This window comes from Acinonyx jubatus, chromosome A2 (genome assembly GCF_027475565.1).
Source record: "Acinonyx jubatus isolate Ajub_Pintada_27869175 chromosome A2, VMU_Ajub_asm_v1.0, whole genome shotgun sequence".
NCBI classification, from domain to species: domain Eukaryota; kingdom Metazoa; phylum Chordata; class Mammalia; order Carnivora; family Felidae; genus Acinonyx; species Acinonyx jubatus.
Window position 1 is genome coordinate 72,663,603 of NC_069383.1, and position 27,613 is coordinate 72,691,215.

At 35.3% G+C, this 27,613-nt stretch overlaps 1 protein-coding gene across 7 annotated transcripts in view; it reads right to left on the minus strand.

Moving 5' to 3' along the window:
• Nucleotides 1-27,613, minus strand: part of AKAP9 (A-kinase anchoring protein 9) — a 151,834-nt gene that overhangs the window by 122,215 nt on the left and 2,006 nt on the right. For all 7 annotated transcript variants that reach the window (XM_027071866.2, XM_053218467.1, XM_027071869.2 and 4 more), the window contains exons 2-3: nucleotides 7,228-7,455; nucleotides 3,646-3,690 (exon numbers count right to left, since the gene is read on the minus strand). In XM_027071866.2, coding sequence (XP_026927667.2) covers nucleotides 3,646-3,690; nucleotides 7,228-7,455 — 273 coding nt within the window. The remainder of the gene's footprint in view (nucleotides 1-3,645; nucleotides 3,691-7,227; nucleotides 7,456-27,613) is intronic.

Consider the following 27,613-nt stretch of genomic DNA (forward strand, 5'->3'; position numbering starts at 1 on the left):
AACAAACTAGCAGAGAAATTAAGAAAAATACCATTTATAACTGCATCAAAAAGAATAAAGTATCTAGGAATAAATTTAACCAAGGAGGTGAAAGACCTGTACTGATACCTAGGGCACTGATGAAAGAAACTGAAGAGGACACAAATAAAGGGAAAGATAGACCATGCTCATGGGTCAAAAGAATTAATACTGTTAAAAATGTCCATTCTACCCAAAGCAATCTGAACTATAATAGCATTTTCACAGAATAATCCTAAAATTTGTATGGAATCATAAAAGACCCCAAAAAACTGAAAGTAATCTTGAGAAGAAGAACAAAGCTAGAGGACACATAGTCCCTGATTTCAAACCATAGTACAAAGCTACAGTAATCAAAACAGTATGATACTGGCACAAAAATGGATATATAGATCAATGGAACAGAACTGAGAGCCCAGAAATAAACCCATGTTTATATGGTCAATTAATCTATGACAAAGGAGGCAAAAATACACAATGGGGAAAAGATATTCTCTTCAATAAATGGTGTTGAAAACACAGGACAGTTGCATGCAAAAGAATGAAACCACTCTCTGACACCATACACAAAAATAAGCTCAAAATGGATTCAAGACCTGAAACCATAAAAGTCCTAAAAGAAAACATGGGGAGTAAACTCTTATACATCAATCTTAGAATATATTTTCTATCTGTCTTGTCAGGCAAGGGCAACAAAAGTAAAAATAAACAACTGAAACTACATCAAACTAAAAACTTTTTGCACAATGAAGGGAACCATCAACAAAATTAAAAGGCAACCTACTAAATGTACTAAATGAGAGAAGATATTTGTAAATGATATTATCTATTGAAAGGTTAATTTCCAAAATATATTAAAAAAACTCATAGCAGAGAGTATAATGCCAAGTGAAATAAGTCAGAGAAAAACAATACCATATGATTTCACTCATATGTGGAATTTAAGAAGCAAAAGAAATGAGCAAAGGAAAAAAAAAAGAAACAAGAAACAGACTCAACTATAAAGAACAAACTGATGGAGACTAGAGGAGAGATGGAAGGGAGATGGGTGAAATAGGTGATGGGGATTAAAGGGTACACTTATCATTATGAGCACTGAGTGTTGCAGAAAATTGATGAATCACTATATGTCTGAACCTAATATAACACTGTATGTTCATTATACTGGAATTAATACAAAGAACTCATTACACTCAACACACACACACACACACACACAACTAATCCAATTAAAAAATGAGCAAGAGGGCCTGAATAGACATTCTTCCAAAGAAGACATACATATAGATGACCAACAAACAGGAAAAGATGCTCAACATCACCAATCATCAGGAAAATGCAAACTAAAACCACAATGAGCTATCATCCCACACTCGTCAGAAAGACTATTTTCAAAAAACATGAAATAACAAGTGTTTCTGAAAACATGGGACAAAGGGAATTTTTGTGCATTGTCAGTGGGAATGTAAATTTGTGTAGCCATTATGGAAAACAGTATGGCAGTCCCTCAAAAAATTAAAAATGGAAATACCATGGGATGCATTAATTCCATTTCCAGGTATTTACCTAAAGAAAAGGAAAACACCAATTCAAAAATATATATTGCACCCCTATGTTTATTGTAGCATTATCTATAATAGCCAAGACATGGAAGCAACCTAAGCGTCCATTGACAAATGAATGAATAAAGAAGATGTGGGGTGTGTGTGTGTGTGTGTGTGTGTGTGTGTGTGTGCGCGCACGTCTGTGTATAATGGAAGATTACTCAGCCATAAAAAGGAATGAAATATGTGACAACATGGATAAGTGAAATAAGTTAGAGAAAGACAAATACTATATAATTTCATCTATATGTAGAATTTAAAAAACAAATGAACATATAAAACAGAAACAGACTCGTACATACAGAGAAAAAACAAACTGGTGGTTACCAGAGGGGAGGAAAAGTAGGGCAATGGGCTAAACAAGTAAAGGGGAATAAGAGATAGAAACTTCAAATTATAAAATAAATAAGCTGCAAGGATGTAAAGTACAGCATAAAGAGTATAGTTAATAATATTGTAATAATTTTGTATGGTAAGGCGCCTGGGTGGCTGTCAGTTAAGTGTTTGACTCTTGATTTCAGCTCAGGTCATGATCTCACAGTTTGTGAATTTAAGCCCTGAGTTGGAGCTCGATCCTCTCTCTCTCCTTTTCTCTCTGCCCCTCCCCTGCTCTTGTACACACTCTCTCTCAAAATAAACTTTAAAAAATAATAATTTTGTATGATAACAGGTGGTAACTACACTTATTATGGGAGTATTTTGTAAGGCATATAAATGTCAAATTACTATGTTGTACACTTGAGACTATTATAATACTTTGTATCAACTATACTTCAATTTTAAAATAATGAATAAAAATAAATTTTTTTAGGGGGGCCTGGGTAGCTTAGTTGGTTGTCTGACTTCGACTCAGGTCATGATCTTGCAGTTCATGATTTTGAGCCCCATGTCGGGCTCTGCACTGACAGCACAGAGACTAAAGCCTGCTTCAGATTCTGTCTCCCTCTCTCTCTGCCTCTCTCCTGCTTGTGTTCTCTCTCTCTCTCTCTCTCAAAAATAAGCCTTAAAAATTTTTTTAATAAAATTTTTTAAAAGAATATAAGGCATTACAGAAAAGGAAAAACAGTGTTGTTTTCATATGTAAGCTTCAAATTTAAATTCTCAAGGCTAGATTTTCTGAATTGCAAGCTGTGATTTTAAACTGAGATATTTCCCATATAGGCAACTTTATATAGCGTAAACAAGGTGCCAATTTATTTACTTAACCCTGGTTAATTATTTTCCTGATCAGATTACTAATAAGTATATTCCCAGCTTTTAAGCACATTAAACTTTTGGAGTATCAAAGTTTTCACTCCTATTAGCACTTCAAAACAGTAATTTGTTCATTTAAGAATATTAAGTTGTCTTTTTTCCCCCTTGTATTAGAAACCTACAATATACCAAAACTTATGGAATACACTGAGTTGCCGAACTATTTAAAGTAAAGAATAATTTTCCATATTCTCAAATTCTGGACCAAAGAAATGACAATGATACCTAAAAGAATAATAAAACGATAACATATGACATATATTAACAACACATAAAGATATTTCCTAATGTGACAAATGCCTACATTACATGTTATCACCTATTTTAAAAATCACTGCTGCAACATTAATTTCAATAAATGAATTCATATAATTCTATAGAATTCAAGCATTTGTAAAAAGCATTATTTAAAATGTGAAACAGTCTGTATAATGAAATATTTTATGGTGTTGAATATGGATACCTTATGACAATCATGTATCCTAGAATCTCAATATCACTTTCCTAGAAACTCAAGGCCTCTATTTAATTAAGGTCAAAGCTATGCAAACAGATTTAAGACCTTAGTTAACAATCTGCAAAAATATATAGAGAAAAACATAAACCTTCAGGTTTTCTAGGTCATTTACATTATATTTTGTTATGCTATATTTCATTATATTTATAAAAATACATAAGCATGTGAGTTGCAAGAAATAAAGTATTAATAATCAAGAAGTTTCAAAATCAATATAAAAAGTCAATCATACATAGTATTAATTTTTCTTACCTCTGAACTATAATCATCTGCCGTAGTTGAAATTTCACTTTCTGGCTAAAACAAAAGTAAAAATCGATTAGATTAAGGTCTTTTTTCCCTCCCACTGTACTCTATTAACCCATTAGTATTAGTAACATATGATGGAAAACTCACATAAAAATATCACTAAAAAAACTAGTAAAAATTATTCAAACCTTTAAAAAATTTTTTAAAGTATGTGGATTTTATTTTATTCATTTTTTTTAAGTAAGCTCTACACCCAAGATGGGGCTTGAACTTACAACCAACCCCAAGATCAAGAGTCATGCTCTACTGACTAAGCCAGCCAGGTGCCCCCAAACCTGTAAAATTTTCACTCTGATTATGAATCACAATGGCTATATAACACATATGCTATTTATCACAAGGCATTTTTCTAAATATAAATATACCAAGAGGTACTTTCTTTCACACAGAGTCATACATACACTACATACAAATCATCTGTAAGGCAAAAGCACCAAATAAGGTATCATCCCTCAAATTTTTACGTCTCTTTTAAATAAAAGATCTTTATTAAAATGTTAGTCAAAAGGGTTCAATTTTTCCAAAAAGAAAAGTCATTGGGGTGCCTGGCTCAGTTGGTAGAGCACATGACTCTTGATCTTGGGGTCATAAGTTTGAGCCCCATGTTGGACCTAGAGATTAATTAAAAAAAAAAGGTTAAAAAAACCATCAAATCTTGATGCTAGAAAAGGAATAACAACTTGAAGAAATATAACAGTCTTGTTGTTATTAACACCTTTGAAGCTTATAAAACACTTTCTAAGACATCCCTGTTTCATCCTTACATCCCTGGAATTTGGGTATGAGGTGAATGGCTTTTCCAAGCTTCCCTCAGCTTATAGGTACTAGAAAGAGTCAAGAAGGAAACTTAAATTTTTACTGCTTTTACTGTTCACCCACTCATCTAAGAATCTCATTTTACAAGTGAGAAAAGAGACCTAGATATTCATTCAACAAAAATAAACCATCATTGACTCCTTTCTCACCTAGACTTTAAGGAAATTTTATTCAGCACTCAATACCAAGTTCTAAGCCTACCTACTCTCTGATGTAGTAACTGATGCCAAGAACAGAAATAAACTTAACCCTATTCTAAAATTCTGTCTCGGTGATTCCTAACTTATGTGACCCTCTTTTAAATCAAAAATACCTTTTTTAAAAAAACATTTAACGTTTATTTATTATTTTTGAGAGACAGAGACAGAGCATGAGTGGGGGAGGGGCAGAGAGAGAGAAAGGGAGACACAGAATCCGAAGCAGACTCCAGTTGTGAGCACAGAGCCTGACTCAGGACTTGAACTCACAGACTGTGAGATCATGACCTGAGCCAAAGTCGGACGCTTAACTGACTGAGCCACCCAGGCACCCCAAATCAAAAATACTTTTATGACCTGAGCGCCTGGGTGTCTCAGTCAGTTAAGCGTCTGACTTCAGCTCAGGTCATGATCTCGCGGTCCGTGAGTTCGAGCCTCGCGTCAGGCTCTGTGCTGACAGCTCAGAGCCTGGAGCCTGTTTCAGATTCTGTGTCTCCCTCTCTCTCTGACCCTCTCCCATTCATGCTGTCTCCCCCTATCTCAAAAATAAATAAACATTAAAAAAAAAATACTTTTATGACCTAAGCCCTCATGGTTCATTCACTTATGCCCTTTAACCAGCTATAGATTAAATGTATATACTGTGTACTAAAAGCTGTGGTACTGAGGATAAAATGGTGAACAAGACGTTCTTTGCAGTGGAAATGCTAACTCTAGTGAAAAGCCCAGATACTGATATGTTTTGCAGAAAAAATAACAAATATATATGCAAACTATAGCAAACACCAGAGTTGCCATATTCTACTATTTAAAAGGTTCAGATTCAACAATTACAAGATACATAAAGAAAAAGGAAAGTATGGCCCATACATAAGAAAAACAGCAGTCATTAGAAACAGTCCCTAGCCATTTTAAATATGGTCAAGTGAATAAAATTAAGTGAATAAAGTCTAAAACGCTAAAGAAAACTGTAAGGATACTGCCTTACAAAATAGAGAAGATCACTAAAGAGAAATAACTTAGAACCAAAGAGGAGCATCTGGCTTGCTCCATCGGTGAAGCATACGATTCTTGATCTTGGGGTTGTAAGTTCATGTCCCATGCTGGGTGTAGAGATTAGTTTAAAAAATTTTTTTTAATAATAAATTAAAAAGGGGGGCACCTGAGTGGCTTAGTCAGTTAAGTGTCCGATTTCGGCTCAGGTCAAGATCTCATGGTTCGTGAGTTCAAGACCTGCGTTGGGTCCTATGCTGACAGCTCAGAGCCTGCAGCCTGCTTCAGATTCTGTCTCCCTCTCTCTCTGTCCTTTCCCCACTTGCCCTCTGTCTTTCTCAAATATAAATAAGCATTTAAAAAAATTTTTAAATTAATTAATTAATTAAAAGTAAAATAACTGAAATGAAAAATTCATTAGAGGGGCTTAACAGATCTGAGGAAGAAGAAGAAAGAATCCACAAACTTTAATATAGTTCAACTGAAATTAGGCAGTCTGAAGATAAAAACAAGAATGAAGAAAAATGAACAGAGCATCAGATCTGTACAACAATATCAAACATACCAACATGCATAACAGGAGATCCAGAAGAAGGGGACAGAAAGGAGCAGAAAGAATATTTGAAGATACAATGTCTGAAAACTTCCCAAATTTGATGAAAAACACTAATCTACATATCCAAGATGCTCAACAAGTTCTAAGTAGGAAAATCTCAAAAAGATCCATTCTTAGGATGAACAGCAAATCTCTAACATTCCTGACCTCTTGAATAAAGCTCAAATCCTAAATAATATCTAAGTCTTTCTGTTTCCACATAAATATAACAGGGCACAATCCAAATTATAATTATTATCTGCCTTTTCCACCACTCTTTCTCCTAAGCATCCCAACCTTCTTTACTCCTGGTCTTAGTTGGTGGCTCATCCCACCCACCATCCCAATCCATTTTTAAATTCTCCCTCTTTGCCGTATTCTGGAAATTACACCATTAATGAGAAGAAGAAAACTAGCCTCTGTTTAGGGCCTTCTCTGGGCCAGGTGCACTCTCCTGCCCCACATCTTTACCACCACTCATCCCCATCATTCTGTGATCCTTTTAAAACTAAACTTCCTACAGTTTCCAAATCACATCACACACAGTTTCATGTCTTTGTGAATGCTGCTTCTTTACCACAGAGGTTGTCTTGCCTACTTCTTTGCTGATAGCTAATGCCGATTTAGCATTCTCCCAAATCATGGTATTCTAGGGTACCATATGCATTTTTGTTACCACAGCTGTAATCAGAGTACACAGCCTATCTTACATCTACCTTCCCCCCTAGACTGACTTTCCTAAAGGGCAGAGATGGTCATATCTACCTTTGCATCCGTGGTGCTGAATCCTTGATATATCACAGTTATATTACAAATGTTTGTTGAATCAAGCACACAAAAACTGCACAGGGTACTAATGAGTACTGTTACTACAACAACTTTCCACTTAGAATTCTAATGTTCAAAATTTAAATGAATACTTACTTCAACAAAGATCTCGTCACGTTTGATTATTGTGGATTCAGGAGTCACAGCTGTTCCTACTCTCTGAGAACTATTTATGTACATTTCATCACTCCGTGAGTGCTCAAGATTCAAAGCATGGTATGCTGACACATCTTGTTTACTGCTTGAAGTTTTCTTCTTTTTTTTCTGCTTCTTAGAAGGATTCTGTCCATCAGACTGAGCTTTCCTTTGTCGAAACTGGGCAAGCTACAGAAAAAAAGAAGTTGTCATTATCATTAGAGATACTTGCTTTTTTCATAGTGGTGATCAAGAAAAAGTATCTGTGGAGTTACTTTCTTTACAAGATCAAATCATCAGTGAAATAATAAAGGACAGCTATTAGAATCCTTAATATAACTACTGAATTGCAAAGAAGTAAGATACTTCTGAATAATGCTATTCAAATACTGAGAACTGAAAATGTCACGTCTAAAGAAAAAAAATTAGCCCAGAGATAGGCAGAATAAGGGAAAACAGGCACTCTCAGTCACTGCTTGGTCAGAGTGCAATCTCTGGATAAGAGTTCTAAATGCATTTGCTTTGTGAAATTTCTGGGATTTCTAATTTATACTAAATGTAATTAGTCCATGCAAAAGATTTAGTTGTACAAATGATCACTGCAGCCTTGTATCCAATGGGAAAAATTTTGAAATAATTCAAATGTCCAACAACAGTGCTTCCTATCCCCTAACCGTTTGCACATCATCAGCAGCACTTCTGTAATGTCCTACTGCCATCTGTACTCATCATTAACTTAACATGTTTTAACTAGCATACTTATCTAAATTTATTTTAAAAGGAGATTTTCTATCCTGGTGTAAATTAAAAGCTAGTATTACTTGTGATTTCCTTAAATAAAACAGTAAACAGAAATGAACGTAATGAAAAATAAAACTACATTAAAATTTTAGTTATTACTGCTGAAGGTTATAGAGCAACAGGCAAGTGTTAAAGGAATATTAAGGATATATGAGCAAATAGACTTTTGGCTTATTGTAAGCAGATGGGATGAAAAAAAAACTAGAAAGGTATTAACTTTCTTACAGTACTATTCACTATTATTTAATACTGAATCAGGATATCACCTAAAATATCTTGTCACCACCTAAAATCAGAAGTATGCATTACATACTTTGGGCAATACTGGATTAACTCAATTAAAGCAATATTAATGTAAATCATCAATAATAATAAAGATGTTTATACAAAAAACATGAAAAAATAACATGTTTATGACAGTAGTATATATAAAATAATATGCAATAGAACCGTTTCTTAATAAAATGAAAATGGTGTCCATCTTTTTCTCTTTTTCAACAGAGACACAGCCTTCAACAATTCTAACTAGCTTGAATTTTAATAACATTATACACATAGGCATAAATTCTGAAAGAATATAGCCACAACTCTGGTATCTCTCCAGATTGGAGATTACAGGTATTTTTCCTTATACTTATTCAAAATTTGCTTTTTTGTGCAACAAATTTTCTAAATTTTATATGAAGCTACTAACCACCAATTATTAAATTTAATTTGAGCTATTTGATCATTGAGAGGAAAGAAACAAAAGCATAGGAACAGGTGTAAACCCCTTCGTGTCTTAAAAAGAAGAAATATAGTATCAGTATATTAATTATATAACTACTCAGCCCAAGCACATATGATATGAGGTATTAAAGCAATCTTAATAATGATGCTGATATTAACTATCAAAATATGTGACAAATACCAGAACCCAAAGAATAACACACAGCGTATTTTATATTTATTTTGTCTGTTGCTGATGAAGAAAAGCATGACCTATATAAAAGTGATTACTTAATAAATATGTCTAATTCATAAATCGGAAATATCAATCACTGACTTTGTAGAATGTAAAAATAGATCACATTAAAAAAATTTTTTCCCCAGTTATTTAGCAACTAGCCTGTTTTCCTACTTCATGCCTGCTTAAGGAACAGATGCAAGACCAGTTGCCTCTATTTGTACATTAGTAAGCTGCTGGAATGCATTTAAACTACTTTGGAGGATAGCAAATCCTCCATTAAAAATAAACGAACTGAAACACTATTATATATTATCTGTAAATAGAATCAAAGTCTAGGCACATTTTAAAAAGATCCCGCAGAGAGCACAAAACTAAGAAAAATGTTAATAATGACATTTTTAATATTTAAGTTCAACTTCAGAAACTTCTTAAAATTCCATGTTGTGTTAGAAAATATACCCAGAAGAAGATATAAAGACACAGATGAAGAATTTTGTTTGAAATTCCCATTTGTTTTATATACATATATATACACATATATATACACACACACACACATATAACTTATAATATTTTAAAAATTTTTAATGTTTATTTTTGAGTGCGTGCAGGGGAGGGGCAGAGAAAGAGGGAGACACAGAATCCGAAGCAGGCTCCAGGCTCTGAGCTGTCAGCAGAACCCGACGTGGGGCTTGAACCCATAAACCGTGATATCATGACCTGAGCCACCCAGGCACCCTTATATTTAATATTTATTTCTATGTACAAAGGAGAAAACTAAAACTGCATTATAAAAAACTTTTATTTTTTAAGAAACACCTCTGAGACAACAGTATCCAATGCTAAATGAACCCAAATGCAAAAGTTATTAATGGACAGATATGGATTAAAAGTAAAATGGATCTTGGGGTGCCTGGCTAGCACAGCTGGAGGAGCACATGACTCTAGATCTCAGGGTTGAGATTTCGAGCCCCACATAGGGGATAGTGGTTACTTAAATAAATTTTTTGTTTAAAAAGTAGAATGGTTCTATTAGGTGTTCAGAACAAATCACTTCTAAGAACATAAAATTACTAAGACACTGTTTTGGGTCTTTTACTGATAATATGAAGTCATACTATATTTTCAGAACAATTAATCAGAAGGTAAACTGCATGAGGGTAAGGACTTTTGTTCTCCTCACAGCTATATATTCAAAGTCTAGAAGAGTACTCAAAAAATACACGTTGAGTGAAAAAAAAGATAATTTATCTTTTACAAAAAGTCACCACTAAACAATCATTTTAAGCACTGATCCACAGAACCAGACAGTTAAGATGACATAATAGGCATATCTAATTCTACTATATAAAAAAGTTCCATGGTCTTAGAAATAAAATTAGCAATTAAATGATTTAAAACACAAAATCATCCCTCTTTCCATCTCTTCCTCCATCAGGCAAAAAACAAGACAAAATTAATTCTCAAAAATAATGCCCACAATAGCTTTTTAGCAAGAGTTCTGTTTCATGAAAATGTATAAAGAACTTATACAACTCAACACCAAAAAAACAATCTGACTAAAAATGAACAGAGGATATGAAGAGACATTTCTCCAAAGAAGACATATACATGGCTAACAGATGCATGAAAATATACTCAACATCACTAATAATCAGGAAAATGCAAATCAAACAACAATAGGATATCACTTTACTCCTGTCAGAATGGCTAAAATCAAAAACACAAGAAACAACAAGTGTTGGCAAGGATGTGGAGAAAATGAAAACCTTTGTGCACTGCTGCTGAAAATGCATATTGATGCAGCCACTGTGGAAAACAGAATGGAGGTACCTCAAAAAATTAAAAATAGAATTACCATATGATCCAGTACTCCCACTACTGGATACTTACCTAAAGGAAATAAAAACAGTAATTTGAAAAGATATATACACCCCTATGTTTATTGCAGCATTATTTACAATAGCCAAGATACGGAAGCAACCTAAGAGTCCACTGATAGACAAATGGACAAGAAAGATGTGGCACATATATACAATGGAATATTACACAGCCATAAAAAATGAGGCTGTGCCATTTGAGATAATGTGGGTGGACCTCCTGGGCACTATATTAAGTGAAATAAGATTGAGAAAGACAAATACCATAAATTTCACTCATGTGGAATTAAAAAAAAAAACAAAACAAAACAGGGGCACCTGGAGGCTCAGCTGGTTAAGCATCCAACTCTTTATTTCAGGTTCATGAGTTCAAGCCCCACATTGGGCCCTGCACTTACAGCGCAGAGCCTGCTTGGGCTTGTCTCACTCTTCCTCTCTCTTCCCCTCCCCCCTGTGCACACTCTCTCTCTCAAAATAAACAAACATTTAAAAAACATTTAAACAAACATTTAAAAAATAATAAGAAAACAAATAGAAAAGAGACAGATTGTTAAATACAGAGAAGAAATTGTAGAGGGGAGGTGGCTAGGGAGACAGGTGACTGAGAGTACACTTATCCTGATGAGCACAGAGAAATATATAGAATTGCTGAATTGTTATATTGTACACCTGACACTAATATAATACTGTATGTTAATTATACTTTGAGTTTTAAAAATAAATAAAACCCACAACTGTTTTTCAGCAAGAGCTCTGTTTCACAAAAATGTGAGAGGGAATAAGATCATACCATAAATCTAATTTCTTATAGCTATTTAAGCTATTTTTATTTTAAATCTGTAAAGTGGCAAGCTAGCAGATAAGCAAAAATCAGAAACTCTACTCAATTAGCTAATCATCTGATATTGAAATGATACACTTTAAATTACTGGGAAAACATTTATTCTAAAACATGCTGAAACTTCAGACTACAGCCATCTGTGTTTGTCATTTGGAAGCCAATTATAAAAATGTTAACATATGTAGGCACAGAAATAGTTGCAAGATTTACTGGAAAGATATTATGTCCACATACACTTGTCTTTCAAAACGAATTCAGATCTCAAGCAAGTATCTTACTTTAATTAGAACATGAATAAATAAGTAAACAAAAATGACTGATAATTTATTCCTTAAGTTCAATATTTATAAGTAATCATTCTCAATAAAACAAGAAACTTAAAAAATGTGGTATAAAAACATGTCAAGTTTTTATAATGGCAGTTCAAAAAAACTACTAATTGTAATATTTGTTTACTGAGTATTCATTGAGTGTTTATCATGTGCTAGGCACGGTGCTAGACATGAATCAAAATATATAGTCCTACTAGTATGATCTTTTAGTCAAGGCCAGCCCATTACTTCACTGAGTTGTAAGAAACAAAAGTTTGTGTAAAATTTCATGAACAAAAGTACTCCCACATATACATCTTTAAAGAGATGGTACAGGAGCCTCTCATATCCTGATTTCCTCAAAGAAGGCTTTCTGTAAGAGGTGTGGTTGTGGAATTTTATATCTGTGAACGAAATTACTCAGCGTATGACAGGTATTAAGTAGTTCATTTATTTAAAAAATATTTATTGACTGCCTATCATGTATCCACCACTGTGCTAAAGGCAGAGCAGGTAGTAATGAATCAAATAGATACAAACAGTACTGCTATGAATTCTAATCAAGGTAGGAAGAATATATATAAACACAGAAATATATCATTTCAAGAGATAAAAAGCACTCTGAAAAAAAGTACAGGTACTAAAGAAAGCCTATGATGGAAAGACCTAATATGGTCACGGATGTAGGGAGAGGTCAGGGAATATCAACTAGAAAAAAAGAATGTGGAAGCTGAGATTTAAAGACAAATAGGCATTACTTGCCTAAGATCATAATCAGTTAAGTGGCAAAAGAGAACAAGAACACCTGACTCCAAATCCAGTAGTTTTTCCATGATGCCAATTTATATTCCATGCATTCTGAGTTCCTTTTCCTCCCTCGTTTGTCATTATACTTTAAATCCCAGAATGCTAAATTTAAAGGCATGAATATACGAAATCACCAAACCAACAAACACGTTTTTGACAAGACTGGGAGAAAAACACACCCAAAACAACACACACACACCCAAAGAGAACACTATAAAATATTTCTTGAATGTTATCTAGTCTCTCCAGTTTCCAAAAACAGCTGTAAGTTGAGCCATTTTCTATTTTTGCTGTAGAAAATTTAAGAAATCCTAATTAATTCTAATTACGGTGACTATTGGTACTTGTCAGTGCTGCCTTTAAACCTTTTTAATATTCCTTAATGAATGTTGCACAAGAATGCTGTACAAACTATTACAACAAAACTCCAGGGGCCTAACTATGGAAACAAAAAGAAGATTACAACAGTTGACCCAAAGACAATTTGTATGTAGGGCAACTGAAAAGCAAAGAAGACAAAAGCAACATTTTAAGGATGCTCTGAAGCATATTTTCCAAATAACAGTGCCAAATAGCCCCCAACATATCAGATATGGAAAAGACCTCAGAACTTTATATTTGTTAAGTCCCCAGTCTTATTTATATACTATAATCTCATTCAATGTAGATTTTTTTTATTAGTTTTGGAACACCATGTCTGAGAAGAAAACAGATTCTGCAGTCTAAGGAATCACCTTAATTTTGCACATTTTAACACATTTCATTGTATGGCACATAGTAGGCACAAACATTTGTTGAATGAAAGTCATGTTTCAGGGGTGCCTGGGTGGCTCAGTCGGTTAAACATCTGACTCTTGGTTTTGGCTCAGGTCATGATCTCACGGTTTCGTGAGTTCGAGCCTCACAGAGGGCTCTGTGCTGATGGCGTGGAGCCTGCTTGGGATTCTCTCTCTCTCTCTCTCTCTCTCTCTCTCTCTCTCACTCTCACTCTCTCTCTCTCTAACCCTCCCCAGCTCACGCTGTCTCGGTCTCTCTCAAAAACAAATACACTTTAAAATGCATTTCCCTAATGACCAAAAACAAAAAGTTTCATAAAAGTATATGGATTACATACAATAGAGTACTGGACCACTGTATCTAAAGAGGTTCTAATAAGCTAGCTTTGTGATGCTGGACAAGCCACTTGACCTCAGCAGAACTCAGTACCTTCAACTGCACAATGAAGAGGTAGATTAGAAGGATCTTTGAAGGTTTCTTCTAGTTTTAAGGGCTCTACTGAAAAATTTTTTTCAATTGTTCCCTATCATTTTTCCTCTTCCTACTCTCAATTATAAAGGAGGAAAAACTAAAATTTTACATTATAAAAGCTTAAAAAAACACTGAAAAAACAATACAATAGACAGTATCTATTACTAAATGATCCCAAATGAAAAAAGATGATATATACGGAATAAAAAGTAGAATGACCTTAGTGTTTAGAACAGATCTCCTCTAAGTACATAAAATTATCAAAATACTGTTTTAGGCTCATGTTACTGATTATGCGGTCAACTTATTTCTGAACAGGTAACTAGATGATAAGCTCCAGGAAGGCAGGGATTTTTAATCAAAATCAAAGCCCACATAATACTGTAAGTCTAGAAGAGTGCCTTCACAGAGGTTCTTTTTGTTTGTTTAGCTTATTTTTTGAGAGAGAGAGAGAGAGCAAGAAAACGTGCAAGTGAGCAGGAGGGGCAGAGAGAGGGTGAGAGAGAGAGAATCCCAAACAGGCACTGCACTATCAGCACAGAGCCCAAAGCAGGGTTTGAATTCATGAACTGTGAAATCATGACCTGAGCTGAAACCAAGAGTCGGCTGCTTAACCTACTGAGCCACCCAGATGCCCCTGCACATAGCTGCTCAATAAGTATTTGTTGAACAAAAAAGAATGATTAAAAAAGAGGCACCACTGGGCACCTGGGTGGCTCAGTCAGTTAGGCGTCTGACTCTTGATTTCTGCTCAGGTCAATCTCATGGTTTAGGAGTTTAAGCCCCACACTGGGCTCTGTGCTGACAGTGTGGAGCCTGCCTGGGACTCTCTCTCCCCCCACCCCCTCTCTCTGCCCCTCTCTAGCTCATGCATGCTCTCTCTCAAAATAAATAAATAAACTTAAAAAAAAAAAGAGGTACACTAAGCAACAATTTTAGGCATTATTCCTCTGAACTTCAGAATATCTGCACAGTTCCCTTAAAAAAAAAAAAAGATGCAGTTGGGGTACCTGGGTGGCTCAGTCTGTTGAGCATCTGACTTTGGCTCAGGTCATAGTTTCACAGTACGTTGAGTTTGAGCCCTGTGTTGAACCCGCTTTGGATCCTCCGTCTCCCTCTCTCTCTGCCCCTCCCCCACTTGCACTCATTCTCTCACAGATTAAAAAAAAAAAAAATTAAATAAACAGATGGGGTGCCCAACTGGCTCAGTCAGAAGAGCATGCAACTCTTGATCACGGGGTCATGAGTTTGAGCTGAACACTGGGTGCAGAGATTATTTAAAATAAATAAAATTATTAAAAAAAGATTATATATCTGGTCCATGGTTACATTATTGCATAATCATACACTGTAAATTATGTTAACTGTCAAAAATGTTTTCAAAAAATTTTTAACGTGAGAAAATGCTCTCAAGATAAAGTCAGGGGAAAAGAAGCCAGAATTGCATAAAGAGTATGATACAAGTTAAATTTAAAAATATACAAAGAAACCAAGAATCAACAAACTAAGAGTGATTACTTGTGGGTTCAGACTATGGGTGATTGTTTTCTTCTTTGAAAGATCTTTGTCTTCCTCCCCCACAGATCTGTAAAGAATATTCACTAACCGATTTAATACCACCTTTTTTTTTTTTTTTTTAGGGTTTATTTATTTATTTTGAGAGAGACAGCTTGCTCAAGCAGGGGAAGGGCAGAGAGGGAGAGGGAGAGAGAGAGAGAGTCCCAAGCAGGCTCCACACTGTCAGCACAGAGTCTGATGCAGGGCTCAAACTCACCTGAACCGAAACCAAGAGTTCGATGCTTAACAGACAGAGCCACCCAGGCACCCCTAATATCACTTGTTTTTAAAAGGATATAATACAACTATACACCTACCACAAATCTCACCCCAAAAAAGCAGAAAGAAGGCAGAGCTCCAGGAATAAGCTGTCCTGGGACCTAGCCACTTTCATCAGCCTCTCCAGACACTGTTACCACACCTCCTCATAAGCACGACTGACAACACTGACGGGTCATTACACCTTCACTGTTCACTCACCATCTACCTCTGCTTCTTCTCAATATCACCTCAGTTATTAACAATGAACAGTGAGAGAATGGCACTTTGCCCTGATCTTATCCAGTCTCTCTCTATTATGAAGTTTAATCTCTTTTAAAAATAAATGAAAGAAGTATACAGTTTTTACAAAGGAGAATTCTTAAATCAAGGTATACCTGTAATATACTATTTCTCTCAGCAACATAAACACATGCCAGTTTATCACTTGAGGTTTCATTTATAAGCCACAGGTTAGAGGCTACTATTCTGATACATGTATGTTCTTTTTGCAGGAATTATCAATTTGATAATAAAAGAAGAACTAATCTAGTCAACTTAATAATAGAAGAACTGCTACATCTGGTTGGTTCATGGCCCATCCCATCAGGTATCCAGTGTTCATCAACAGCTCTGAAGGACATCTGTCAGAGATCATTTCTGTGATGTAATGAGATATGTAATAAACACACAAATATTACAAATATTGCTTTTGGCTTCAGTTCCTCTTCCTGTCACATTCCCCAACACAGTCACTACTCCCCAAGTACTGACAGATCTTGGGATCACAATCTCTGCACACATCAGGGCCCTTGGCACGTGCTGGGCATCAGAAGATGGACAAAAGTTAACAGAGCAGCAACAGTAGTTAAAAAAACAAACTGGGAACAACCCAAATGCTCACTGATACTAAGGCAAATTCCTATAATAGAATATCGTATGTAGGGAAGAACACTCTCTGTGTTAACATTGAACATAAAGCAAATCACTAAAGACTGCTTGCAACATACCATTAATTTAAAAAACAGAATGAATAAATCGTTTATGTATACATAAACGATCGAGAAAAGCAAGGCAACAATAAAATTCAGAATTGTGGTTACCTGAGGTGGGACAGGGGTGAGATTAGATTATGCGAGGGGGAAGAGTTTCAAATGTATTTGAATGTACATATTTCTTAAGCTGGGTGATGTGTAAGTATAAAAGTAGTTTTTTAAATAATTTATCTTACCTATACATTTTATATTTATTCTTTTGTAGGTGAAACATAATTAATTTAGGTATTTTTAAAGTATGCAGAATTTCCTTCTGAGGAAATTAGCCAATGCTCATAGCTCCTACCATCTGTGACACTCCTGCCTCTCCTCACACTCTAGTTTGAGGAGAAAAGAGGGAGGTCTATTCTATTCTTCTGGAATTAGGGAACAAGGAGGTAAGAAAGATGTCCAGAAAGGTAACAGAGGGAAGATGCATCTTACATGAAGGATTCTAAAATCAGTGTATGATATGATAATCATAGAAATCTATAAATATCCCTGAAAATTAACCATAAAGTACAATTTACATGATAAACCTACTAGTAACATTACAGACTGAAATATTTTTCTCTGTATCCAACACAGCCAGTTCTGCTACGTCCTCAGTTGCACACCAAGGAAAGTAACTGACTTATGAGAGAGGACATGATGTATAATCACTCAATGTTGCAGATCACACAAAGTGGCGATGCTTCTGGAACTGAAACTTTACTGCATACTGAGGATCTTTAAAAAATAGTGAGTCCTGGCTCCCAGCCTAGATATTCTGATTTGGGGATGGAGTGTGACCTAGGATTCAAAACTGTTTGGAGTTTCCCAGGTGCTTCTGTTGTGCAGCAAAGTTTGGGAACCACTAGGCTAGATACTTATTCTATAAAGAAATATGCTTACACTCCTTAATGTTCTCTCCCCTTCTTTTTTTTAAAAGTGTATATAGTGAAAAACAACCTCATTAAATAGAAAGACTTGATGACTCATCCTATAATTTTTGGTCACGTGTAAACTAGTGTACAGGCAAAGGAAGCTGACTTGCAAAAGGAGTACCGTGAAAGATAAGAGATGATGTAGAGAACAGCACTGGTTCCAAATGCCTTTTCAGTTTCCCATGAAGCCCAACTATACTTCATTTACCTTCCTTTGAAATCTATCTTTAAAATAACCCTCTACTTTCTCTCCTTCACTTACATAACACCTCAGGTTTTTGAGAATAAAAAAGCCCTACTAGAATTAGGGCATTTACATTTAGCTATGTTAATCAAGTCAATATTTTATATTTAAAAAAAAAATGGTTTTACTGCTCCATCGGTATAACAATAACAGAACTGCCACCTGGTGGCAACATACCTAACTGACTAGGGGATATAGTTTTTGGAAAGGAATAATCTCTTCAGAGCTTAAACATACTACCTATACATTCTTTTAACAGTGTTTGCTACTTTTAGGATAAAATCCACACTATTTTAAATAACACGTATGGTGTCTCATTAGCTGGTCCCCGCCTATGTCTTGAATCTAATTTTCTGCTATATAGCTTGACCCTCCAGGCTCCAACATGAAGAGGATGATGATAGCTAAAATACTTCTCAAACACTTTTCATAATTTGACAATACTCTAAGAGCTTTATATATATTAGCTGAAGCCCAAGGCTGGTACTATTCTTTATTCTCACTTTCCAGATGGGAGCAGGGGCACAGAGAAGTTAAGTAACTTGCCTAAATTCACAAAGCTAAAAAATGGCAGAGCCATAATTTGATCCCAGATGGTCTGGTCTAGTCCAAGCTCATAACGACTACAATTATACTGCTTTTCACAGTAAATATATTGAATAGTTAGTTAGCATATACCACCTGATTCCCATTCATTTCCCAATCTGAATTCTACATTTCCCAATCTGACCAATTGCTGCTAGAGTTAAAGGTCACTTTTCAATGAAGTCTCCATTACACTTGATTGCTTATTTTTGACTAGTTACTCCTCCTTACTTAAAACTCTGTCTTCTCCATTTCACAGACATCATCAACTCCTAGCTTTGTGAACAGTTTGTGTCTCAGTGTCCTGTGCAGATACTTCTTCACTTGCCTTTTAAACATGGGTGCTTCCACAGGATTCAACTCAGTCTGCATTAGTCTTCTTCCTGAGTGAAACCCTCATTCCCAGAGTGCCAGCGAGTATCTTCAAACCAAATATTTATCTCTAGCATGGGCTTCTGTCTTGAAGCTGCAGACACATTCAATTTTACACTGGACCATTCCTCTAGGATGCCCAATAGGCACCTCCAACTCAACATATCCAAAACAAAACTTACCTTCATCTTACTCAAATAGCTCTTTCCCTCCAAACATGCCCACATTCCCTATCTCTTTCTTTTTGTAATGTTTATTCAGTTTTGAGAGAGCGTGAGTGGGGGAGGGGCAGAGAGAGGGGAAGACACAGAATCTGAAGCAGGCTCCAGGCTGTGAACTGTCAGCACAGAGCTCTTTGCGGGACTCAAACTCACAGACAGCAAGATCATGACCTGAGCTCAAGTCAGAGGCTTACCCGACTGAGCCACTCAGATGCCCCTCTCAGACACCCATTTCACTCAAACTCTCCTATTCTCTCTGCCCTCTTAGCTCTGCCCTCATGACCTAATCACTTCCCAAAGGCCCCGCCTCCTAATACTACCAACAAAGGGGTTAGGATCTCAACATATGAATTTGGGGAGGTACACAAACATTCAGATGATAACATCTTCCTTATCCTTCACAACAAACAATTACCAGGACACCTGGGTGGCTCAGTCGGTTAAGTACCCATCTACTGATTTCAGCTCAGGTCATGATCTCACAGGTTTGTGAGATCAAGCCCACATCAGGCTCTGTGCTGATTGCACAGAGCCTGTTTGGGATTCTCTCTCCTTCTTTCTGCTGCTCCTCCTGCTCCTCTCCCCTGGTGCATGGCTGGCTCTCTCTCTCTCTCTCTCTCTCAAAATAAATTAATTAATTTAAAAAAAAAAAAAGACTTAAAAGCACATGTAAGGTTGAAGTTAAGGACAAAATTTCTTGGGTCAGACTGGGTATCAATCCTTGCTCTGCCACTATGACTTTGTGCAAATGACTTAACCTCTTGAGTTTTCCCACCTGTAAAATAGGAATAGCAACATTATCCACAGCTCTTAGAACAGCTGTAAGTATTAAATGAGGTAATAAATATAAAATCCTTAGCATAATGTCTACTAGCATTAGTGCTCAATAATTAGTAGCTATTATTATTACTGAATTTATATTCTTTCTTCCACTGTCAACCTTCCCATTGTCCAAGTGAGAGATAATGAAGAACAGAAGTGGGGATAACACAAGAAATATTTAGAAGGTAAAACCAGCAGAATATGGGGACTATTTGGATCTGAAAGGTAAAGGAGAGTGCCAGGGAAGTGAGGTAAAGTGGGCCTGGTTTTACTGGGTACTGATTGAATGGTGTTAGAATGGGAAGAAAAAGGCTAAGTATGAGACAGATTTTGAATAAAAAATAAAAAACAATAAACAGGATTGGGTTATGGGTTTGCAGGACATAGGAAAATAATCCCAGAATACTTCAGAGGATCTTAGTTTTCAACTGATGCTTTCTGAATAGATATAAACTACTAGGCCTCATAAATATGATGGCACATGAGATACAAAAGAACTGTAGAGCATCGAAAAAGTTTAAATTCTGGGGTGTCTGGGTGGCTCAGTTGGTTGGGCCTCCAACTCTTGATTTCAGCTGAGGTCATGATCTCACAGTTCATGGGACCAAGCCCCCAAGTCAGGCTCTGTGCTGACTGCATGGAGCCTGCTGGGATTCTCTCTCCCTTTCTCTCTACTCCTCCCCTGGTTGCGTGCTCTCTCTCTCAAAAATAAATAAACTTAAAAAAAATTTTTTAAGTTTAAATTCAAATCCTAAAGGAAAAAAATACTTTATATAGACTCTTCTGTCCTAAGATTAAAACCCTGAGTCCTTTTAAAATGACTTATACTGGATTTTATCCTTCGAATTTTAAAATTATGTATTCTTCTTGGGGCGACTGGGTGGCTCAGCCGGTTAAGTGCTGGCCTCTTGGTTTCGGCTCAGGTCATGACCTCACAGTTTCACGCGTTCGCCCTGCCTCTGACAGTGCAGTCTGCTTGAGAGTCTCTCTCTGCCCCTCCCCCACTCACACTGTCTCAGTCTCTTTCAAAAAATAAACTTAAAAAAAAAGTTTAATATATGCTCTTCTCAACTAAAAAAACCCACATACATACACACACACACACATATATATATATATCCTGAATTATTCTCTTCTTTTCAAACTTTATAAGTGCTATTGGTTGAAGTGGAAAAGTGAGCTCTCTTATTAAAGGGAAGTCACTGAGTAAAAAGGCTTAGAGAAATATTTTCATTACAAAAGGAATTTACACAAATTAAAATTTAAATATTAGTTGGGAAAATGTAAAATCCTTTACCTACAAATATTTCCAGTATTCTTAAGTTGTCTATGAATAGAAAATAGTTTCTATAATTTTTAGCCAAAACCCATTATTTCATATATAAACTTCCAGCAGATACTGCAGTTTTTACACATTTTCTAATACCTTGTCCTTTAGAGTATGTACTCATTTATTTGACTTACGAAATCAACATACATATGCACAGTCAACAGACCATAAATGATGTGCTAATTAAATGGGACCACTGCCCTAAGTCCATCGCAATCCCCTGCATCTCCTTCACATACTTTCATATGTTAAATTTGATTCTTGATAAATATGGACAACAAATATTTGTAGTTATGATTGGTCCCTAACTATATCTTCTTCCCTCGGAAAACAATAAGGCAATATCAACTTGAATAAAAGTGAGACTTCTGAGGAATACATACAGCTTAATCCCAAAGACCACAATAAATGATTCTTAGTGAACAAGGAATTTTGTAGTGTGTTCACTATCCAAAAAAAGGGGGGAAAAAAGAAAGGGAAAATGATTCTAGATTTTATATCCTGTTTTTCAGAGAACTGTAAATCAGAGAACATATTCAATCAGTACAATTTACAAATTCAAATTTTTACAGATTAGGATTTTAAATACTAAAGTTTAGTGTAGTTTTTACTAGTCGAAATAGTAACTTTGGGGCTTTAAGAAATGATCTCTTCAAAGGGGGAAAAAAGACAGAAAAACATTCAGACCACATAAAAATCTAAGTGAACAGTATATACCACAATAACAATCATAACCCTGATGTCAACTTAAAACAAACACTATACTGTTCATGAACAAAAAGGATAAAGGAATTTCTCATGGTACAAAATAATCTATAGATTTAAATAAATAACCTAGGCAAAAAATAAATAAATAACATATAAAAACTTCTGGAACAATTAATGGAGTCAAATCCATGTGCAAATCAACCTAAACTCTATGCAGCATACAAGATCACATTAAGTACCCTAAATATATTTTGATGACTACTATCACAAAAACACTAATAGTAAAAGGGAAATATATTAGTGAAATACTGGTACAGATCAAGTGTGTTCACATATGAAAATGACAGACCCTTTTGTTACTAAACAAGATTGGGTTATTTTGTTCCCACAGCAAAAATGGATTGGTAAGGATCAAGCCAAAAACCCAACAGGTGCCCCTTGGACCAACTGCATGCACTTGTAAAACAGCTGGCCGGGGAATGGGATGACTCACTGCCCACACAGAAATCAAACTTTAGCATCACACTCTAATCAACTCACCAAGAACCTAATATTCAAAGGAAGCAACAGTTTAAATTGCTTTAAAACTTTTTTAAGTTTAAATTTTTTAAGGGCTTAAAAAAAAAAGGCAAGATGGGGACACCAAGGTGTCCAGTCGATTAAGCATCCAACTTTGGCTCAGGTCATGATCTCAAGGTTCAAGGGTTCAAGCCCCACATCGGGCTCCAAGCTGACAGTGTGGAGCCTGCTTGGGATTCTCCCTCTTTCTCTCTCTGTCCCTCCCCTACTCATACTTTCTCTCTCAAAATAAATAAACAAACAAGCAAAAGATGGAAGATGATCCTACTGAAATGTATGTCTCTCTCTGCCCCTCTACTGTCTGCCCAAGCACATGTATTCTCATTCTCTGTATGCAGAAAAAAATGCATACAATATTATATAACAATTGGCAACAACTTAATTAAAAGATAAGCAAAGGACTTTAGAATAGACATTTCTCCAAAAAAGAGAGCCAAACGGCCAAAAAGTACATGAAAAGATGCTCAACATCCTCAATCATTAGGAAGAAAATCACAAATCAAAACAAATGAGATACCACCTCCCACCACTAGAATGGCTATAATTAAATAGAGAACAGGGAGGCCTGGCTGGCTTAGTTGGTTAGGTGTCTGACTCTTGATTTCAGCTCATTTCAGGTAATGATATCACAGTTCCAGAGATCGAGTCTCACATCAGGCTCTGTGCTGACAGTGGGGAGCCTGTGTGGAATTCTCTTTCTCTGCCTCTCCCCCACCCATGTTCTCTCTCCCTCAGAATAAACATTTAAAAAAACAAAACAGAAAACAAACGTTGGTGAGTATATGGAGAAATCAGAACCCTCATACACTGCTGGCAGATATGTAAAATGGTACAGCTGACTTGGAAAACCACTTTGGCAATTCCTTAAAAAAACACAGAATTAATTTAAGATCCAGTAATTCCATTCCTAGGTATATACTCAAGAGAAATGAAAACAGGTACTCAAATGCTTATATATGAATGCTCATCACAGTACTATTCGTAATAGCCAAATGGCGGCAACAACTCAAATGCCCATCAATGGATGAATAAGCAACATGTAGTAAATGCTACATAAAATGGAATATTCAGCCATAAAAGGGAACTGAGATACTGATGCATACTACAACACAGATGAACCTTGAAAATATTATACCAAGTGAAAAAAGCCAGACTATAAGGGTCAAACATTATAGGAGTGCATTTATATGAAATATCTGGAATAGGTACACACAGAAACAGAAAGCAGATTGGTAGTTGCTGAGGACTGGTAAAAGGAGGGAATGAGAGTTTCAGCTTAATGGGTACAAGGTTTTATTGTGGAATGATAAAAATGTTTTGGAACTACATGGAACTGGTGGTTACAAACTGTGTACTTACTAAATGCCACTGAATTGTTTTAGGATGGTTAATTTTTGTTATGTGAATTTCATCTCAATTTTAAAAAATCACAGCTTCTTTGTATCTAGCATGAGAACTCAAAAAGTTCTCAATCACTATCTCACTTATTCTTCACAACACCTGTTGAGATTCATGTCCTGCAACAGGATTATTCTCAAAGATCATAAAGTACACAATTTGTGATAATTTAAATAATGCTTGCTAAGTAAAAGTCCATAGTCGCAACTGTAGGCGTTCAAAAATGTCAGCTGAACAAATAAGCAAATAAATGTCTCTAAAGTCCTACTGCCTTTTCTAGTATGCCAAGTAGCAGTATTATAAATTCCCATACATATAGTCCCCACATGCAAAACAGCCTCTATAAATAAACTTTTTAAAATTCTGAAGCTTTTCCAAATTAAAGTTTTAAAAGAGATGCTAACCAATGAAATGACTAATTTCAATTTTAGTGGTGTCTTAAAGAAATATAAATAATGTTCCTTATCATCTAATGTTTAATAATTTACCATGAGAACTTTTTCTAGTTCCATACTAGAAATTTGTTTACATTTCAGTAATCAGTAGGCCTATAAGAGATATTTTAGAGACATCGTTTAGCTCTTCCTACAACCTTTATGTATTAAAAGTTTTTGTTTAGTAAAAATAATTTCTGTCCAATCTTGTCTATTGGGCAAGTGATATTCTAATCACTTGGATATATCCTATCTTTTTCACTTCCTCTCTTCCATGTTCTCATTCAGCTTTCAGTTTCACTGACACGAGGGACCTGCTTGTTAAATCTCTCTTCGTTGGATCTTTCATCTGATCTGATTCCTGACATTTCTTGGATTTGCCTTAGAAACCTTTCTTCAATATACGTTTTAAGAAGCTTATTCTACTCATTCTTTTCTCTGTATTATCCCTCTTAAGGCTCGTAACCTAAAAATGATATTTTGTTTTTCAACAAAGCCTGAAGGTCATGAATTAGTTTTTAAGTCACAATGAACTGTTACAGTAAATGATGATTGGAAAGAAAGAAAGAAAGAAAGAAAGAAAGAAAGAAAGAAAGAAAGAAAGAAAGAGAAAGAAAGAGAGAGAGAGAAAGAAAGAGAGAGAGAGAGAGAGAGAAAGAAAGAAAATTTTAAAGAAACAAGGATGAAGAGCAACTTTCTTAGTAGTGGAGCAGTGTATCTGAAATATGCAGAGAACAATTTTACACCATAAGTAACTTTGTCTATCAGAGTGGAAGTAGTAACTGAAAAGTCTAGCTGTCAATAACCTAATATACAGCTTGCACAGAGCACTGTCCTTTTTTGCATACAATTGGCACTACTCTTCAAAATGCTCATTAAACAAAAATCATATAATTACTACTTACTGAGTGCAAGAGGCAAAAATTTTAATAATTATTCACCAAATGAGGGTGCCAGGGCAGCTTAGTCGATTAAGGGTCAGACTTTGACTCAGGTCATGATCTCATGGTTCGTGAGTTCAAGCCCTGCGTCAGGCTCCATGCTGACAGCTCAGAGCCTGGAGCCTGCTTCAGATTCTGTGTCTCCCTCTCCCGCTTGCACTGCCCCTCTCCCGCTTGCACTGTCTCTCTCTCTCAAAAATAAACATTAAAAAAAAAATAGCAATAATAATTATTCACCAAATAATGCCAATTACATACAATGCTGAATAGCAAAACTTTGGTTTTACTGTATTCTGCTACATGATAGAATGTCAAGTATACCCAATGTGAATTTACAGGAGTAATAACATTAATAATATTAAATACACAACTGTCCTCTAATTTTGTTCACTAACATTACAATACTTTCTTTATATAACAGTGTAAATAATTTAACTTGGAAAAAAAATGAAGTCACTTAAAGTAGTTTAACACAAGGACAGCCTATGTAGTGCCATCCCTGTTAGCAGCCGGTAAATAGGGTTAGTCCAGCTGTGAAAATATTTACTTAATAACGCAGTAATGTCTCACATCTCCATGGGTCCGGCTTCTTGCTACATTAATACCAAGGAAGTAGCTGAGGACCCAAGAGCAACCAAAAAAACCAACAGGTAGTAGAAAAACTGAACTGTCATAAAGCCCACTAACTGGGCTTCATTGATTTTGATTTTTATAAACCATTCTATCACACTCACTTACTGGGTTGTCTAGTCACAGCAAATCTAAAATAGCAAATTAGGGGAAGAAGTAGATCAGATGGAGCAAGGCAAGATGACTGTGACCACGGCAATGAGAATACACAGCAAAGAAAAAAGAACTACAAAACAGAAAGGGAGTCTGTGCAAGTCTACTATAGGCTCCCAAATATGTAATACAAGCAACAATAAGAACTAAGGTTGCAGGACTACACCAAACTGAGGGTCCTTTGGAAACCTAGTTTATTCTGTGCCTCATTTTTTTATTCTCTGTAATAACCGTACTACAATATAACAAGTTCTTCCTTATATTGTATTTGATAAGCTTTTACTGTATTTAAAAATGGCATTTAAACATGTTTTACTAATCCTAAAAGAAATATATTGTGGACAATTTGGAAAATACTAAGTGTAAAGAAAACAAAATTGCCAATAACCCACCACACAAGAGAGAACCATCATTTATATCTCAGTGCATTTTTTTCAAGTGTCTTCACATATACATATGTACATACATCTTTTATGGTAACATTTTTATTAACCTGGCATTATTTGTGGACATTTTCCCAACTCAAAGTCTTCCTAGTATTATTTTAATGGCTACATATATCAGAATTTATTCTACCATTGCAGATTTTGGTTATTATAAAATATTTTATAAAGCATACTATACTCAAGTCATAAAAATAATCATTTATAAAGTCTAGATACAAAAAGGAAATTTTTCAATGACTAGCTTACCAAACACTAAGAAAAAAATGCAGAAGTTGTGATTCATAAAACTACTGTATTATCAAATACAATATTTAAGTCCAATGAATAAACAAGCCATTTAGAAAACCAAGTTTCTAAATAAGTTTTGGGAATGATCATTTTAAGTGATTTCTGAGGCCAGCTATAACAATTTCCAATTAAGGGAATTCTGGATTACTGTTACTAAATTATAACTTGCTAGTAAAGTAGTACTATGAACGACTCATGGTTATTCTGCTCATTTATTCATTAGGCAAATATTTATTGAGAACCCACTATGTAGTAGGCACCATGCCTGGCTGCATTAATATCAAGAACCTTCTTTTGTAAAGTAGTCTTAAACAAGGTAGCAACATTTATCGCACTTTTACAAATGAAAAAATTCATCCAAAATCCTACTGTTCTTCTCTTTCATTGTTCTTACTCAATGTCTGTCTCTCCCACTAAACTGTGAGCAACCTGAGAACAGAGACTGTCACCACCTCTAAATTTCCAACTCTTGGTATAAAACAGGAGTTCAATGTAGGTTTGCTAAATGACTTTACAATACAAAGTTTTTAAGTACTAATCTAAAAGCACACAAGTTTCTACAAATAATGTATACACACTAGTTT